This window comes from Sceloporus occidentalis, unplaced genomic scaffold (genome assembly GCF_023333645.1).
Source record: "Sceloporus occidentalis isolate IW3139 unplaced genomic scaffold, rSceOcc1.0.p SCAF_1, whole genome shotgun sequence".
In the NCBI taxonomy this organism is placed as follows: domain Eukaryota; kingdom Metazoa; phylum Chordata; class Lepidosauria; order Squamata; family Phrynosomatidae; genus Sceloporus; species Sceloporus occidentalis.
The window spans coordinates 278,406,361-278,425,670 of NW_028316981.1; the positions used below are offsets into that span (position 1 = coordinate 278,406,361).

Below are 19,310 nucleotides of genomic sequence, written 5' to 3' on the forward strand. Positions count from 1 at the left end.
GATTTTCTTTTTCAGATATAGGCTGCAATTAGCCATTTTACTGGCATAAGGCTATAATCACAAATGAGAACCAAATGGATACTATGCAACCATGCTTATTTTGAGTCTAGTGTTGTATGAATTCTTCTTTCCTTCTATTTCCCAGTCTGCACTCAGCATTGTTAGAGACCTTGCAAGGATTTTAATCTCATAGCCAGGGAGAGGATTAGGATTTTCTCTACAATCTTTAATTAAGACTATTTATAAATAATTGATTTCAGAATTAGGTACTTTTGTTACGTTGAGTCATGATAGAGATTTTTGACCTGCTACGTGCATATAGAAAGACTTTAGCTGGATCCACACTAGCAAAAAAAATCCATACCATAGAATCATAGAGTTGGAAGAGACTGCAAGGGCCATCCAGTCCAACCCCCTGCCATGCAGGAAATCCAGATCAAAGCATCCCCGACAGATGGCCATCCAGCCTCCGTTTGAAGACCTCCAAGGAGGGAGACTCCACTACACTCCGAGGAAGTGTGTTCCACTGTCGAACAGCCCTTACTGTCAAGAAGTTCCTCCTAATGTTGAGGTGGAATCTCTTTTCCTGCAGCTTGCATCCATTGCTCCGGGTCCTAGTCTCTGGAGCAGCAGAAAACAAGCTTGCTCCCTCCTCAATATGACATCCCTTCAAATATTTAAACAGGGCTATCATATCACCTCTTAACCTTCTTTTCTCCAGGCTAAACATACCCAGCTCCCTAAGGCGTTCCTCATAGGGCATGGTTTCCAGACCTTTCACCATTTTAGTTGCCCTCCTTTGGACATGCACCAGTTTCTCAATGTCCTTTTTGAATTGTGGCGCCCAGAACTGGACACAATATTCCAGGTGGGGCCTGACCAGAGCAGAATATAGTGGCACTATTACTTCCCTTGATCTAGACACTATACTTCTATTGAAGTATACCCACCTCACTTCCTGTGCTGTTGGAACACATGATATACAACCATTTTCACAGTGAAAGCAGTTGTTTTAGGCTTTAATGCAATTTAAATTTACTGTATATACTCAACTATAAGTCAACCTTATGCATAAGTCGAGGGCAGGTTTGGGGGCCAAAATTATGGATTTTGCCATAACCAGTGGCTAAGTTGAGGGTAAGACTTAGGAGCATGTAACAAAGGAACTAAGCAAAGGCAAACACTATTGAAAAACTTACAAAATTCCAGCAGACATAACTGTATGAGTTCACACTAAAGACTGAATGGATGAGAGAGTAGAGAGAGGTCAGTGCTCCCAGGACAGATTACACTCTTGCCTTTCACTAGGGGACAGTTCCTTTTTTTATAAGAGTTAAAGTACAGTACTTACATTGACCCGTGGATAAGTTGACTCAGGTTTTTTGGGTCCATTTTTTGACTGTGTCTATGTTGTTTTGTTATTTTCCCCCCTCCCCCCCCCCCAGCGATTTTTGGAGAACAGCAGTATTGTTGCTTGTTACAATGAACTGATTCAGATAGAACACAGTGAAGTACGATCACAGTTCAAACTACGGTATGTGGAAAAATTTCATCTCCTTGATGGTAGTGCCAGATTTATAATAGTGTATTGGGTAATTGGCTTCATGGATCAGGCATAATTTCACTCTATTACCTGTGTGTTGACCTAAGTCTAATATGCTTTTCAGAGATTTTAAACTGAAAGTTTATATCTGTTATTGCCCAAATAAGCCTAATTCCACGATTCAGAGAGTGTGAGTAAATAATTAGCTGTCTTGTAGGAGTCAGAGTCATGTGAAGGCTTTCCACGGGGAATCAACTGTTTCTCTCCCGCAGTTTTTGCTTCTACTACAATGCCTCATTCATACTGTAATGTCCAATTCATTCTTCTGTTGGCACTCTAGTTTTTCCTGATCAGAATATTTCTCACCTCGATGAAACATTTTGTATTGAATAATAATTCTGGGGATCTCAGCAAAAGTATATTCTCAAATTAAGACTTGCCATTTTAACAAGAATGGGGGAATTGAGGAGGGAAGACTTACAGGGGAGTATTACTTAACCTGTACTTTATTTGCTAATCCTTCTCCTAAGCATTTTTCTATCAAGCAATCTTATATCTGATTGTGGTGAGGGGAAAATTTAAAATAGCCAGAAGAAACATTTCTAGGGGAAAATGATGCTGTATCTATACTGTAGTAATAACATTGTTTGACACTACTTTAACTGCCATGGCTCCATCCTACATAATCATGGGATTTGTAGTTTTGTGAGACACCAGCACTCTTTGGCAGAGATGGCGAAAGACCTTGTAAAACTACAGATCTTAGGATTCTAGAGGATAGAACTACAAACTTAAAATGGTGTCAAACTGCATTATTTTTTACAATGTAGATGTACCCTTAAAGGCAGAATAAATATATAAGTCTAGTTTTCGTTTACTTTCACCTTGTGAGTACATCTTACAAACTTCTCTCTCCATAAATATTGATCCAGCCACGAGAAAAACTAATATGATCATATTAATTAACGAACTGTATACAGTGACTTTCCACAATCTGATGTCCCCTCCCAGAAGGATTGGGCTACATCTACCATCATTCCTCATTGCTGGTCAGCTCCTTTGACTGGCACACCATCAGTGAAGGCTAATAGAGACACGCAGTTTTCCTCTGGAGGGACGCTGCAGCAGTCAAACTGCGCTGCATCCCTCTGGACAAAAAAGAACCCAGAAAAAAACGGGTTCTTCTTGGCACATGGGGACGTCGTCATCAGTGCACCATTGGTGTACTGTGGTGTGTCCATGACAGAAGCACAGCACCCGGAGATGCAAACACAGCGCCATGCTTGCATCATGCACGCGCGCCCATATGGATGGTGCCATGTAAAAATGGCACCGTCCATATGTTCTAGGGTTCTGGAGCGTGCGGATGCTGTGCACTCTGGAACCCTAGAATTGGTCCCAGGCAGCCGCAAAGCGGTGGTTTGTACTAGGCCATAAGAAAACATTGTGGGCCATTGAATTACATAGGACCCATGTTTTTCACTCATCTTCCTCAGATGTAGGTAGCTGTTTCCATTTAAATAGAATTTGGCAGTTTATTTTGGAGTTCTATAAACTCCATATAGCATTATATCGGAAATACATTAAATCAATAACTTTTTAGAAGAAACATCTGAGAAGTATCCTAGGAGTAGATAAAAGGACCTCAGCAGCTGCTGTAAGAGCGGAATTAGAAATTTATTCTATCTGCTCTCAAGCTAAAATCAGAGTGTTCAATTACTGGTGTAAAATTAATGAAATGGAGCCAAACAGACTCCCTAGATTATGCTTATTAGAACAGTTGCACTCTCAATTACAATCTTCATGGTCCAGGCAACTGTTAAACTTTATAAAGAGTTGTGGCCTCCCTGTAACTTGTACTATGAATAATCAAGCAAGAAAGGGTGCAAGACAGAGAATTTTGGACATTGCGGCTCAAGAAGACATAGCCACACTCAGTAGGGTAGGCAATTTAAAATGGTTGAGCCAATACAAACAGTCCTTTCAAATGCCATCTTATCTAAAAATACAGATCCCTAAACATCTCAGAGAGGCATTTACCCGAGCAAGATTCGACCAACTTGATACCATGGTAAGACATGGAAGATTCCAGGGTATCCCTTAAAACGAACGAATTTGTATTTGTGGGGATCATGAAATTGAGGATCTAGCACACATTTTGTTTAGATGTAATTTGTACCAAGTAGAAAGGGATCAATATCTTCATCCCTATATTAAACGAACAATATTCTGGGATACCCACATCAGAACATCATACTTTATGAGTGGACAAGAATCAAAAATCTCTATTGCCACAGCTCGGTTCCTTCATAAAGCATCGCTGTTGAGATCTAGATATGTAGGAATGATTGGTGTTAATTGTAAGGGGGATGAACAGATTTGACGTACGTCGACGGTTATTTTATGTTACTTCTGCCTCCCATTTCAATTCCAATTTTAATTCTGCTTTACTTCCTATGGTAACTATCTTACATATTACTGTTTAATTGTTAACCATTTTATTTTATCTGTTTATTAGTATATCCTTTAGCACATATTGTATATCTTTTAGATATATATAAGCTGTATACAAGTAGTGCATGTTCTGGTCCTGGTGCACGCTTAGGTTATGCATATGTATTTATATTGTATGGAGATTTATTGCACCTAGTGCACAATATTTACATTTTATATATAGATGTGTGATACTGCTTTTTATTATGTTACTAGTATTTTGAAATGGCCCTTGGGCTACTCAATAAATTGTATTGATTGATTGAATAACTTTTTAAAAGAAACATGTTTTTATAGCAAGCGTTCCATGTTTCCTTGTGTGTGTGTGTGTGTGTGTGTGTGTGTGTGTGTGTGTGATATTCACGCCTTCATGTTACCCTTTCCTGTATTTACAGAAGTTAATACTGTATACTCATTTGCTAATTGCAGGGCTTGTAATTCGGTATTCACAGCACTAGAACACTGTCATGAAGCCATAGAAATAACTAGCGAAGACCATATAATTCAGGTATGGCTATAACATTAACAGTTTATTCCTATCTGTTAATAACGGTGTATTCATATCTATTAATGAAAATAAACCACCATTTGGTTTATGAGGTCTATGTGAGCAGAGTTTTAATAGGTTCTTGCACTTTTTAATTTTTTGTCAATGAGGGCAATGAAATGTGTATGCTGGCTGCTGAATCCACATGAGTTGCATGCATTTTAAAGTTGAAGCTTACCATACCTTAGTTGCTCATGTTTTTTCTTTGCCCTGCAGTATGTTAACCCAGCCTTTGAACGGATGATGGGCTACCAGAAGGGAGAACTAATAGGAAAGGAGCTGACTGAGCTTCCAAAAAGTGACAAAAACCGTGCAGACCTGCTTGACACAATCAACACATGCATCAAAAGAGGAAAAGTAGGTGACAAGATAAAATCCACCTGCAGCCTTGAATTATTCTGCTCTGTTTCTATTAATGTTCAAAATCATTCCTCTCAGTTTACTCTCTCGACCTTCCCCCCCTCATTTCCCACTGCGAAAATGGAGGCTCGTCCATATTCCAGCCTCATAGGGTGGAATGGGGCTCGTGTGTGTGTGTGAGGGTGCACCCCATTAAAAATAGCGGAGGTTGCTCCTCTGCGGATTTTCATGGTTGCGGATCTGAGATCTGTGAGTTAGGAGGGGCGACTGTATATAACAAGTAAAGAACAGAACTCCTTGTAACTTTAACTTTGTTGGAGAATACAGGTCACTATGTCTTCAATTCCTTTGGGGAAAGATAGATGTTTATAGTTATGCTCTCTTACCCTAGGGTGTTTCTAGAGAGATTTGTCCCAGGAAAATGTGGTCCCAAAGATGTTGTTGGACTCCAGCTCTTATCAGCTTCAGATAGAATAGTCAGGTCAGGTGTGCTGGGACTTGCAGTTCAGCAACATATAAAGAACTAAAGTTTCCCCATTCCTGCTCTAAGCCCTGTTTCATGATCCTTAACTTGAGAGTTGCTGTGTTACAAGGATGATAGGCTGACCCTCCCTTTATTACACTCATAAGCATGATATGGCCTCTATGCAGAAATGCCTCTTTCCTGGACAGTGCAGTCCCTTTGTTTTCACATCTGCTGAATCACCAAAGCCAGAGAGTAGTGCTAACACATCAGTTGGTATCAGTGCTTGCACTAGGCAGTGTCATTTCTTTACTACCTCCAAAGTCAGACTTGGTAGGCACCCATTTGTCAGTCAGTCCATCTGTGCACCTAAATGAGCTCTCCATATTTTCAGCTCTTTCACATTACACAAATACAATGCTGTGATTCCCCTTTAACACCCATAGTAGCATCATATGAAAATCCTGGGACTGCTGTTTAGGGAGGGCCATTTAGAATTCTCAGCCAGAGAGATCTAGTTCTTCTGTAACTATAAATGACAAAGATTCCACACAATGCAACCATAGTAGTTAAAGTGGGATCATAGTGCTATAACTGTGTGCTATCAAAAGGCCTTTTGGTAAGGTAAGGATGGCAATCACATCTCTAGGATAAATCTTGTACCATGGTTTTAGTACTACAGGTGGAATTATTCCATGCATGACAATTCTTTTGTGCAGATTATCTCTCTATCAGGGCCATGAAGGGGAAGAGAGATTTAAGTGGTCAGTTTCAGAATTCTGAAAGATGAACAGTGAAGAGTCCCATTTCTAGAAATGAAATATACCCATGATTCCCCCACATTAAATGTCTCTACTGTCACAAAATGCATTATTTTAAAAAAGGAAATTCCTGAATATTGCTTTCACTTGACTTATTCAGGAGTGGCAAGGAGTTTATTATGCACGAAGAAAATCAGGAGATAGTATTCAGCAGCATGTAAAAATAACACCCGTCGCTGGCCAAGGAGGGTAAGTGTATTAACTGAAAAATGAACTATATTTTAATAAGTTTCTCTGTTATACACGCATCTATAAATAGATAGAATCTGGTTCTGCATTGATATACTTATGCAGTTGGGTATATGCATATGTATTGTTCTCAAACACCTTTTTGGTATTCATTTGAATTTGGAAGAATCATCATTAATTCCTTGAATGCTATTAATGTGCTATTGAATTGAATATAAGTGAACACTTCTTGGTATTCAGTGCAATTTGATTTATCTCAGGGGCTATACAGACCACCCCTTTCCTGGCTGGATCGAGGCCGTGACAACCGCCCCGATCCAGCCTCTGGAGGGCACCCTCCAAAGGGTGCTATAGCCACGACATGTGGCTGTATGGCACCCCTTTGGCGCTGCATAATCTGGATGCAGCGCACTATGATGCTGCACGCCATCTGGAACAGCGTGCAGCATCATGATGCCCTGGGGGCAGTGTCAGGGCATCAAGACGCTAAACCCTGACTCCACCCACAGGCCGGCCTTTCTGGCCAGTCTGTATAGAGCCTCAGTTTGCAGATAGCATTTCATGGCTCTTTAGACTAGAGAAAAATTATGAAAAGGAAAATCAACAACAGTGGTGTATTTTTAGTACTACTGTACTCACATAGGATTCCACTGGCAATTATGAAATTCAAAGTTAGATATAGCTTGATGCGGAATGCTCCTCAGTTAATTCTTATAAACAGCTAATAATAATTACAGGATTTGTAATAAACTGCTTAAAACTTTTTTTGCTTTATAAATGACTGGCAATATATTAATTTAAATATCAATACGTATATTTCTAATATTATATAATATATTATAATTATATTATATTATATTATGTAAGTTATATAATATTTATATAAATATAAATAAATATTATAGTTATATGTCACATAACATATTGGAGGGATGTGGTGGCTTAGTGGCTAAGACGCCAGTTCTGATGATCGGAAGATCAGAAGGTTGGAAGTTTGAGGCCTGAGTGCTGCATGATGGGATGAGCTCCTGCCACTAGTCGCAGCTTCTGCCAACCTAGCAGTTCAAAAGCATGCAAATGCAAGTAGATAAATAGGTACCGCTTTGGTGGGAAGGTAACAACGTTCAGTGCAGTCATGCTGGTCACTGCCCCCTACAATCAGTTGTGACTAGGCATTCATGTCAAGGGACTACCTTTACCTTTAGTTATATAATTATAGTATGTAATAAGGCAGATTATTTTTTTTTATATTGGTAGGAAAATCCGACATTTTGTGTCAATCAAGAAACTGTGCTGTACCAATGATAGCAACAGACAGGTATGCTGTTCCCCTTGTAATACATAACCTGCTTGTCACCCTTGTATTAGCAACTGTTTTTCTTAACATTGTTTGAGTATTACATAATGGTTAAGGTTTTACTGCAGAAGTCCAGTTCTCGCTGCAGTCACATTAGTAAAAAAGAAGAAGAAGAAGAAGAAGAAGAAAGGAAAAAGGCAACATACCTCTTTCAGAGCAGCCGTCACTGCACTTCTTCTCATTCACAAGATGGGGGCTGCCCCCGTCATTGTGCTCTCTTCCCAACTCTCCCTTATCCCTGCTTCACTGCCTTATGCCCTATCCAGCATACCTTTCAGTTGTTGTTTTTAAATTTTAACACCACCACCCCACCCCACCACCACCCCCCTTTTATTTCACACACTTCCAGAACTCTGTTATTCTGAGATTCTGAGATTTTTTAAAAAAAATAGAGGGGGGGGGGGAAAGCCTCAAGGAATTAGGCTGCTTGGGAATAGCAAGGGGGACAGGGGAGAAGGGGACATGTGCACCACATGACAACTAACCATGCAACTGTCCCAGCAGCGACATTTTGCACTTGGGGCTTGTGCAGCTGAGAGGTCATTGATGGATTATCCCATCAATAAAAACGGATGTGTTGGGGACAGAGCAGCTATGGGTTGGAGGCGTTGTGGTGTAATAAGTATGTCGTGCAATAAGCCAAAGCTGCTTTTTTCCCCTGGTGTAATTGTGGTTTAAAAGCCATGTGTAGTAATCTCCTTAAAATATGTTACATCAAGCTGTCTTTAAAAGTTCAACTGTCAAGAAGTAACTTAATGAATCAAGTTAAGGTGATAGACAAGTATTTCAAAGATGGATTTTAATTCAATGCCTGCCATTTTTATTTTACTTCCCAAAACTTTGTATATGTTTTGAAGGGGACATTTCACAAGGAAAAGGGATGTTCACGCTATTCTATGCTGGGACAGCTTTTGCTAGTGGGTTGCTCTTTGAAATGACACAGGACACATTCTCTAGCAAAAATCGAAAAGTAGCCCCATCTTTATCCATACAGAGAACTAACTGTATCAGTGGTTCATGGTCTGAGTGGGAAGGGAGACATCTTACTTTCCACTTTGAGCACCCTATCTGCTCAGACCATAAGTCCCCTCTGCTAAATCGTTTACAGCTGCTACTAGAGGTGTAAGGATATGCACAATTAATGCAATATAATAAATTTATGTATATGTTAAGATGGAGGCAGGTAAGCAGACTTTCAGCATGCAGGATCTACATTGTTATCACTAATCTACCAAAGTCCACCAACCAAAGCTGATTGAAAAATAGTAGCACAAGATGGCAGGCATATAATTGCAGAATGAGGTGAAAGCAAGAAATTTTATTTCAGTTTAGGAACTGTGATAGTGAAGCTTGGCTATTGTTGAATTGAAAGACCTTGCTGATCTGTCATAAATCACTCAAGAGAGCAACCAAAAATTCCAGTCTCCTTTCTGTTTTGCTCTACATTAAGGTCTAGGATGTTTATGTGTCTGTTTTCCTTTTCTTTTTGTCGTATAACACCAGATACACAGGACCCATCATGATGAAAAGTGTGCAGGAGACCAGTTTCAGTCAGGTTGGAAAATACATTTTCTTCACTTTCCTTATTTGACATCATTTGATCATGCAGTAGTAGTCCAGCTCTCAGACTGGAGAATGGCTGATATAATGGTGGGTGGTCAAGAAGCCCACATATTTAGCAGTGGTTTCTTGTTCTGCAAAGTCTGAAAGCTTTGAAACTAAAGAGTGGCAAGCTATAACCAGCTTCCATTGAGAAGACTTTATCAATGGTCCCCAGAAGATATGAAGACTTACCATTATGTTAGGCTTTTCATTCCCATTTTTTTTCTGCATCATTTGAGCAGACCAACAAAGAGAGGAGACTTCATGGCAAGCAACTGGGGGGAGTATGATGCTGAAGATCAAATCCAGTCGAATGAACACGACAGAACTTTGAGTCCCATTGAGAGAAAGGCACAATATAAATCAAATACATGCATACATATGTACACACATACTTAATTCCTGCTAGTGACGTGCATGCTAAAAAAGTACATCTGCATATTGAACATTTTTGGTGGTTGTGAAGAATTCTCTCACACAACCAAAGGTCCTGCAGAACTTATCTTCCTCCTGCAGGGTTCACACTCCATGGCCATTTAGTGGCCAGGCATCTGGCTATGTGCCTGTTGCCAAATGCAGAACAAGAAAGTCATCCCTGGGACCTTTTAGTGTCTTCCAGAGATCCTGAAGGATGATGTCAACATAGCTAGACATATCTCCAATATGATCCATTCTCTACCATTCAGGGGGTTCAGGAAGAAGGTGAGTCCTGTGCTGGTGTAGGAAGGGAAACATCATATTGATGTGGATGAAACTATATGATAGTTCTCTTGATGTTGGTTCACAACCATTGTGCTGTACAAGTCAAGGAATACATTTCTCTTTCTCCAAGAGAAGAAAATTAATAATTATTAAAGCTACGGGAGATACATCTTTGCACCTGTCCATTGTATTAGCTTCAATATGGCTAAAGCCAGAGCTTGGGAAAGTTATTTTTTGGGACAATAGCTCCTTCAGTCCCCCAGCCAGCATGGTCACTGAGAATCCATTTGGCCCATATGCTATATCCAGTTCTGGAAAAGTTATTTTTTGGAATACAATTCCCAGAATACCCCAACCAATATGACCACTGTGGTAAGGTGATTGAAGATCATGAAGTGTTTTAATCAATCTGTAAATGTAAAAAATCAATTTAAAATTCGTACTCTTTACAAAGGGACAAATGTGGCTATGAAAATATATACTGACCACTTTTAAAACACCTTCCTGTAATATTTATAGAATCTCACTCCTTCAGATGCAAGAACAGGAGGAAAGAATCCAGTGATGTCAAATCAATAACTTCTCGAAGCAGTGATGGTAAGAAAACCAATTGTGGCTATTTTTCCTACTATTAAAGTCATAAGTGATTGGCATATTTTGACAAATGGGGATCTGCCTTAAAATGAGCAGTAGGAGCAATGTTTTATAATGTTGAATTGAGTAAGGGGCATTTGAATTATCTTTCAGGGTTTATTTCATTCACCTTTCAAATACCTTGACTGTTGAGAGTAGCAAGAAGAGGAATCGGAATAATTTAACAATGGAATTATTTTGAGTAGAAGCAAACAATTTTATATTCCCCTGTAGCATAAGACTATAACTTGTTATGTGGGCTCATTAATCTAAAACCATAAGATGTGATAGGGTACATTTTTATTTGGCTTTGTTTAACAAGCCAAAATGTTTATTTTGATTGGCAGCCTCAAGTTTACAGAATCATCGATATTCATCAATGGCAAGAATCCACTCTATGACAATAGAAGCCCCAATCACAAAGGTAAAAGTCCAAAATGTTCTGGTGTAATTTTGTATATGCCAACAGTCATTTACCAGAAAGCGGTACAGCAAGGTTTATCAAGGATATCTTGTCATATCCTGAGATTCTTCACAGGATGTTTCACAGTGTCCCACTAAGATTATGAACATCGGAGTAAAGAGGTTAAAGCCATTTTAAGTTTGACTTGTAGCTTTTTATATTCATGAATGCTAGCAAGCATTATTTATTCATTCAAAAGTCCCTAATTGCCTCTAAACATGTACCTTCATTTAGTAGGCAATCATGTAGCCAAACGTTCCTGTAAACCCATATGAAATTTATTTATTTATTTATGGTATTTATACCCCGCCCTTCAGCCATAAAGGCTATCAGAGTGGCTTACAATTATTATTTTCAATTAGACAGTTCCCTGACCTTAGGCTTACAATCTAAAATAGACCAGAGGTCTTTTTTCAAAAGTAGTTAGTGCTTTATTTTCACGAATCATTGCATTTGTTGTTGTGTGCCTTCAAGTTGTATCTGACAACAACCTTAAAGTGTATACATCATGGGGTTTTCTTGGCACGATGTGTTCAGAGGAGTTTTGTCATTGCCTTCCCATGAGATTGAGGGAGTGTTACTTGCCTAAAGTGGGTCACCCAGTAGGTTTCGTGGCTGAGCTGGGACTCAAACCCTGGTCTCCAAAGTCATATTCCAACATTCAAACCGCTACACCATGCTGACTATGACCTAAATTCAATTGTTCTTCTAGAGTAGTTATCTATATATCTAGTAATTATCTAATAATTAGGCCCATTGGATCAATGCAATTGTTGATCTAACACCCAACAGCACATTCAGTGGATTTTCTCTAGCTGGGATTAACAACTGAAATTTAGGCTGGTAACTGCAGACTTAAGCCATTATCAACCAATCTTTGAGTTGATTTGTAAGTGAGACCAATTTTGATCATATAGGAAAATTGGTCTCAGTTGTTTTGAAGATTAAGGACACATTTGTTTTTGTTTTGTAGTTATTTTGCTATAATTAGAATATGGAATGGTTTAAAAAGTTAGAAAGCTATTTTCTATAATAATAAGTAGCTTCTAGTTAAAATATGGCTAGTATTAATTGCATTTCTATTGAGAAAACTGCTTCTACCAACAGAAGCAGCAGAAGTTTGCTCTCCCCTTCCATTCTACAGATCTGCTCCTTAGGACAATGAATCCCTCTAGAGGCAGCTTTCTTGTGCTTGAAAGTCTGCATGCAGAATAAAAATCCTAGTGCTCCTGCCTCCCACTAGATTTAAGTCTATGATATTCTTATTTCATACATCTTCAAGCAGGCATCTATATTGAAATGTCAATAATTTGCAGACATATTTTAATGCAGTCTTTTAAGAAGCAAGACTGCTTTATCCAGTTGACAGCTCTTTTCTATGTTACTTCCTTAATACTATCATGCACATTAAAAAAAACATGTGATGATTTCAAAGTAGCAATGCCTTTGCTATATCTGACCTTCCTTTTTATTTGTAACCCTGCAGGTCATTAATATTATCAATTCAGCTCAAGAAAACAGCCCTGTAACTGTAGCAGAGGCCTTGGATAGGGTTTTGGAAATCTTACGGACAACAGAACTTTATTCCCCTCAACTAGGTACCAAAGATGAAGATCCTCACACTAGTGATCTTGTCGGAGGGCTGATGACTGTGAGTAAGAAAACGTAAAATGAACCAATCAGTGTCATACAGTATTCAGTGCTACAGTTGTAATGGTATCTTCCTCCTGATTTTCACAGCATCACTCAGTGGTGGGAGGGGGCTGGAAATGTCACCATCCTTGCATTTAGCAGCTAAACAGACTTCTTTTGATCAGTATAGCACAGTGAGACTGTGTACGAAGCAGTTACAAATCCATAACTTTAGGTTATGAATCCATGACTACAATACAGAATGCCAACCCTCATAAATATTAACACAACCAATACAAAAATTGTAAGCAACAGCATAAATTTTATATTTTGAAAAACAACCTAAAACCACTACAGGGGGGATATAATTGCTTCCAGGATCTAAAAATTCCCAAAAAACATCATCCAAAAATCTGGGAAAATAAAAAGGTCTTTATCTGGTGCCAAAAATATCCCAACACATGCTGCAAGTGATCTCAGAGGAGATCATTCTATAAGGAGGATGTTGATGCCAGACAGTATGACAAACACATGCAACATTCACAAATGATGATTACTGTGTTTGCATTCCTAAATATGGGAAATAGTGATATGTCCTAAATATCATGCTGAAAATCTATACTTCATTGCATTTTATTTTAGCTTTTTATTATTTTATTTTATCATTCCTGGCTAGACACACTTCAGTAGGGTTAAATGGAGGAATATCATACTATTCTCTGTGTATAAGCAAGAACTGTAGATATGAACTGTAACTCTCTGAAATTCTGTTCCATCTTATGATATACTTTATAAAAATAACTTAAAGAATACACAGTGCACAGTCATAAGAACATCTTGAACTTTGTTCTGGGTCTTCAAAGCAGATTTATTGTGGAGAAAATACAAAAAACTCCAAAACCAAATATATTTTTTTTCAAAGATGTACAACAGAACAGTTAGTAGAGTAATAAGTTTTAAAAAGATAGAGTGGCATGTAATACATCATCATTTTATTCATAAGTACTTCCAAAGTTTTCATATTACATCCATGGATTCAACCATCCACAGCTTGAAAATATGTATCCCTCCCCATCTGAAAAACAAACCTTGATTTTGCCATTATATATTAGGGGCACTGTTTTACCACCTCATTGTATATAATGAGACTTAATATGGTAGCATCCCTATATTGTGTTATCCATGGGGGTCTTGGATATCAAGGACTCACTATATGTCCTGCCTGTCCTTCAACAAACTCAATCTGGAGTATATGGCTCTTCCACTTCCAACTTTATCATTTCAACAACACTGACTGAGAGGGAGTAACTAGCCAAAGGTCACTCAGTGAGTTTCATGATTTAGTGAGGACTTGATTCTGGACTCTCCAAGTACCATGTTGACACTCCAGCCATGAAAGTAATCATATCATCTACTTAAACTGACATATAACTTTCTGAAGACACCAGTTTTCAATTCTAGCAGCCATGCAAAGTGTGTGAGAAGTACTGTAGCTGCTTTCTCACTTGGTGGAAAATATGGCATCATCTTTATCTTAATGCTAGTGTTAGGAATCAACCCTTGGAAAATATTTGATGGTTTGTATGATTCACAGTAAAGCAGTGGGGAAGGGCCAGAGGATTGGGCAAAGGAGATACAGTCAGCTTCTCCTTCCCACCAGTGGCTGTGGCAAGGACTTGTGACAGGGGCCCTTCCTATGATGGCCACAGCATCACTTGCTGGTGTGAAGGAATGGAAATATCATCCTCCTTGTACCCCAGACAGAAATTGCACAGACTTCCTTTGCCTGATGTGGCAACTGGCTCTTAAGGTAGGCATTTATGTAGCTTAAAGTGAGAGTATATCGTTTTACTGAGTTACAAATCTCTAACTCTAGATTAAAAATCCATAACAATACCGAAAACCATCTAATATTTATATAAACAAGCACTTGCACACTTTAGTATAGATATTTATGTGATTTATATTGCATGGTATATAAACTCAATACTACTTTATCCTTAACCTTTTGCTTCTTTAACTGCAATATCAGTTGAGAGTGTACTTTTCTGTGTTTTATCCTTGAGATTTGAAATGCTGCATTGTACAGCTTGTGTTTTACTTTATTTCAGGATGGCTTGAGAAGGTTGTCAGGAAATGAATATGTATTTTCTAAAAGTAAGTTCACATGTCAAACTCTTGTATGCTCTCCCCCCTCCCCCAAATTAGTTGGTAGTACTGTGGAACAGTTTAATCTTACTCAAAATCAAAGATACAAAGAATCACTCAAATGCCTGTTCTGTGGCCTAGATCCAATTGCTACTCCTATGTAGAGCACATCAATTCAATTAATGATATCTTGGTATGTCAAAACTTATCTACAATCAGTTTCAGTTTCAGTGCATTTACTTTAGCTGGAATTAAATTTGTTCTTGCCTTTAACAATAAACTATCCTTTGAACTTCCTACATGAAAACGGTCAGTTCTCTTACAGCAGTTTATTATTATTCACAATTTCCTGTTTCCAAAGCTCCTTATTACTTACAGAACAGAGGCTATTAACCCTTTGGGAATACACAGAAAAGCATCTTTGCTGTACCATGAAAAATGGTCCTTTTCACTGACTCACCAGCAACCACAAACAAGACCATTCAAAATTCTGTGTTTAAAGGGCCTGTTCATAAAGATTAGGGTCATTATTATAGTCTTAGCCTGGTATTCTGTTGGTAGGTTGTGGAATAGTCCATTACATTCACAGTTCCATCCATGCTTGTGCAGGGATGAGAGCAGACAATTGCCCAGAAGCCATGCATGGGAAGAATCAGTAGCTCAGAATTGACAGCCTTCTCTTCCTGTTGTTGCCACCAATAGCACCCCTTGTCACAGGCATATATCCTGCCATTGTAATCTAGGTGCCAGTGTCCAGTGAAGGAACTGAGTAAGTTCTTGGCCTCAGTTTCTTAGTATGATGATTTTCAAGCAAAAGCTCCAGTCCAGTAAGGGTGATCCATGTATCTACATATTGGTGCTCATCTACATCATGGTGCTTAGAATCCTGCTGAACCAGCTTGCTGCATCATCTGATGGGCTTCTACATCCCTGTTCACAACTCATTGCCCATGACTAGACACAAGAATTGCCAGCTGAGGAAAATACAAGATGAGATATGTTTTCTTTTTCATACGTAGCTTAGTTATGATATCAGGACATTCTAAAATCTACACTAGGAGGATGTGAGGGCCAAAGTAAATGTGCTGTCAGTGATAAATTGCACATAAAGCTGCCTTGATCACATAGAAAGAAGGAGTAGCAGAAAAGGAACATGAGCGAGGAGCATAGAACCCTGTGCCAGTTTACATCTTGTCTCCCTGCAGCTGCACTTTCCAGCTGCCCACCCCACCCCAGCTAAACCCATTTTAGGCATGTACAAGGGAGAAATGAGCCAGGCATAAAAACTGCAGGTAGGTGACCCAGTGCAGGGGAAAATGTACTGGACTCCTTACCTGCATGCTTTTTTTAAATATACAAACTATCTACAAGATTGAGACAATTTCATGTTTAAAGAAGGGCATGAAAATTTCCAAATGCTGGCTTAAACACATGGAATTGCCTAGTTTAGGATGAAAGCTACATCCACACTGCAGAAATAATCCAGACTGACACCACTTTAACTACCTTGGCTCAATGCTTTTGTTAGATATTTATTCTTCCCTGTTAGAGAGCTCTTGTGCCACAACAAACTGCAATTCCCAGAATTCTGTAGCATTGAGCCATGGCAGTTAAAGTGGTGTCAAACTGGGATGCAACCTAAAACTTAATCGCCAAGATCCATAACTGCATCGGCATAGGCAGAAACAGTGACAGAAATGGCACGGCAGTGTCAGGGAAAGTGACAGAGAGCATAGCAATAATGGCCAGGAGGGCAGTAAAATTCATCTTCATTGTGAGATAAGCCTGTCTTTCTGGCTGTGATCTGCTCAGGAAAAGATGCCCATCACAAAATAGTGTCTTGCGCCATTATTCCTTGCCACTATGTTGGCATTAGTAATCAACAGAAATCTAGCCAGGGTCTACTGAGGGTTCTTCAGAACTGATGCAAAGGCCAAACTTGTCTCTTTGTCATTTGGACAGATACAAACCAGAGCCATGGTCACCTTTCAGTGCCAGTTACCATCAATGACATCCCACCCTGCATTGTGCGCTTGCTGGAGAACGAGGAGAGCTGGGACTTCAACATTTTTGAATTGGAAGCTATTACAAATAAAAGGCAAGCCTTCTTTTTGTGTATATTAGAAGACTGGACAGAAGTAGTAATTGAAAGCCGTTGCTAAAAAAGCTGAGACAGGAATGAAGCCTTTGTAACAAACTGTCCCTGGCAGTAGATATGACTGTTGACACAGACAGTCTTGAGTAACTTGTGCTTCCTCTCTGTTTCCTGGTTAATATATAAAGTGGGTGTATACTCTGAAAGTGCCAACGTGCTCTTCTTTATCCTACATTAAATGTTTTGCTGCAGAACAAAGATGACAATGCTCCACTGTTTGGATCCATCCTTTTGGATTGTACCTTTTATGCTCCACTTCTCTCTCTTCCTTCAAATTCCATGAAGCCAACTATAAGAACTTTAAATTTAATTTTATACTAAAACCATTTTGGCTATTACCATTACCTAGTCAGACAAGCAACATTCAGTACCCAGAGTATACCTGCAACACTACAGTGTTAAAGCAGTATAATACCACTTTAACTGCTGTGGCTCCATCCTATGGAATCCTGGGATTTGTAGTTTTGTGAAGTTCTTAGAATACCTTGCATTTACTGTAGTTCATGGGAATGGAGTCGAACACTCTAGCAGGGAATACTAAGTATCTCACCAAATTACAAATCTCAGGATTCTGTAGGACGAAGCTCAATATGCCATCCTGAACACACTTGAGTGTGAGCCCACCATATCATGCCACTACCAAAATGTTGAAGACAGTCTTCCTTTGATAAGAATGTAGTTCTCTGTTCTTTATACAGCAGCATGTGTAATTATCATGGTATCATTTGTCTATTTCTAATCAAACACAGGTGGGTGGAATTGATTTTCTAGTATAGTTTTCTGATTTCCTCTCTGATTCTTTTTCAGGCCACTGGTTTACCTGGGTTTGAAAATTTTTGCCCGCTTTGGTGTCTGTGAGTTTTTAAACTGTTCAGAAGCTATACTACGAGCCTGGTTCCAAGTGATTGAAGCCAACTACCACTCCTCCAATTCCTACCACAACTCCACTCATGCAGCTGATGTCTTACATGCTACGGCATTCTTTCTGGGGAAGGACAGAGTTAAGGTAACATTTCTGCTGGGACTTTGATATCCCTGTTAGTCCATTGTTAGCTCATTAATTCATTTTTGAGTATTTAAAAAGATTTATCAGAAGGAAGAGAGGAAAAATAAGGCAGGAAGATAGATTTTGATTAAGTGTTGGGAAGCATAGTAACAATAATAATAATAATATGTTTTATTTATAGACTGCTATTCCGCAATGATCATAGCGGTGTACAGTAAAAATCATAATGCAATACAAAATACAAGGTGACAAAGGAGGGAGAAGTCTCGTCCTTCAGGCAGTCCCTGATGTTGCTGGGTCTGCCTGATTGCTCCCTCTGAGGCCAAGATGACAGTTGAGGAGGGAGGAGCCTCTTCCTTCATGCAGTCCCTGATGTTGCTGGGTCTGCCTGATCTGATACAAGTAAAAGACGTATTAGTCATAGAGCAGCATGAAGACAACTAAAACAAATATTTATAGCATTAAATCAGGATTTCTCCAATCTTGTTGTCACTGCATTTATAAAACATTTTGTAAAATTCTCAGTCTGCCAATGACATACTGACCCCAGTAAAAGTCCATTAATGAAGCAGGCAGATTGTAGAATTAAGTATGTTCTCTGAAAGCCCGTTAATGGAAAGAAGTCCCTCACTATACAGTCTTCTACAAATGATGCAATTTTGTGCAATAAGCTTTATAGAGAAATGTCATAATGAGGTGCATTTCCAAGTAATTATTTTGTTGCATTCTCAGTGGATAGAACTGAGTTGCAAATACGTCACTGTTAAAAACTGATTTTGCATTCCACATAGTTGTGCATGGAATTCACTAAAGCAGTGGTTCTCAAATTGTGTGGTGGGATGCACCCCCTCAGTCATTACTACGTCTTCTCTCACCCATCCCATCACTGCCCCAGTTCTTGTGATGAGCTGCTGCTACATTAATATATTCATGTATATTCATGAATATACATGAATGTGCAAATGAATATAGGCACACTAAACGAACAGAGTATTTGTATTCATATACTACATTGAGCAGTGGGATGTGATGTCTATACGTAGATCCAAAAGGGGTAACAAGGGTAAAAAGTCTGAGAACCACTACACCGAAGGGTCTATTTCCAAGAACAAATAATTATCAAAGAACTGTTGGGAGTATCATCTCCAAGTTCTCTAAAATAGAAATAGGGGTTATACAAATTCATCCACACTTGG

The 19,310-nt window shown here is 38.9% G+C and overlaps 1 protein-coding gene across 1 annotated transcript in view; it reads left to right on the forward strand.

The window, feature by feature from the left end:
* LOC149323949 (high affinity cAMP-specific and IBMX-insensitive 3',5'-cyclic phosphodiesterase 8B-like) overlaps positions 1-19,310 on the forward strand; it is a 72,174-nt gene that overhangs the window by 44,196 nt on the left and 8,668 nt on the right. The window contains exons 6-17 of the mRNA XM_089494518.1: positions 1,446-1,534; positions 4,466-4,544; positions 4,800-4,940; positions 6,328-6,416; positions 7,674-7,734; positions 9,277-9,328; positions 10,597-10,674; positions 11,058-11,134; positions 12,660-12,824; positions 14,917-14,962; positions 16,916-17,051; positions 17,916-18,114. Coding sequence (XP_089350644.1) covers positions 1,446-1,534; positions 4,466-4,544; positions 4,800-4,940; positions 6,328-6,416; positions 7,674-7,734; positions 9,277-9,328; positions 10,597-10,674; positions 11,058-11,134; positions 12,660-12,824; positions 14,917-14,962; positions 16,916-17,051; positions 17,916-18,114 — 1,212 coding nt within the window. The remainder of the gene's footprint in view (positions 1-1,445; positions 1,535-4,465; positions 4,545-4,799; positions 4,941-6,327; positions 6,417-7,673; positions 7,735-9,276; positions 9,329-10,596; positions 10,675-11,057; positions 11,135-12,659; positions 12,825-14,916; positions 14,963-16,915; positions 17,052-17,915; positions 18,115-19,310) is intronic.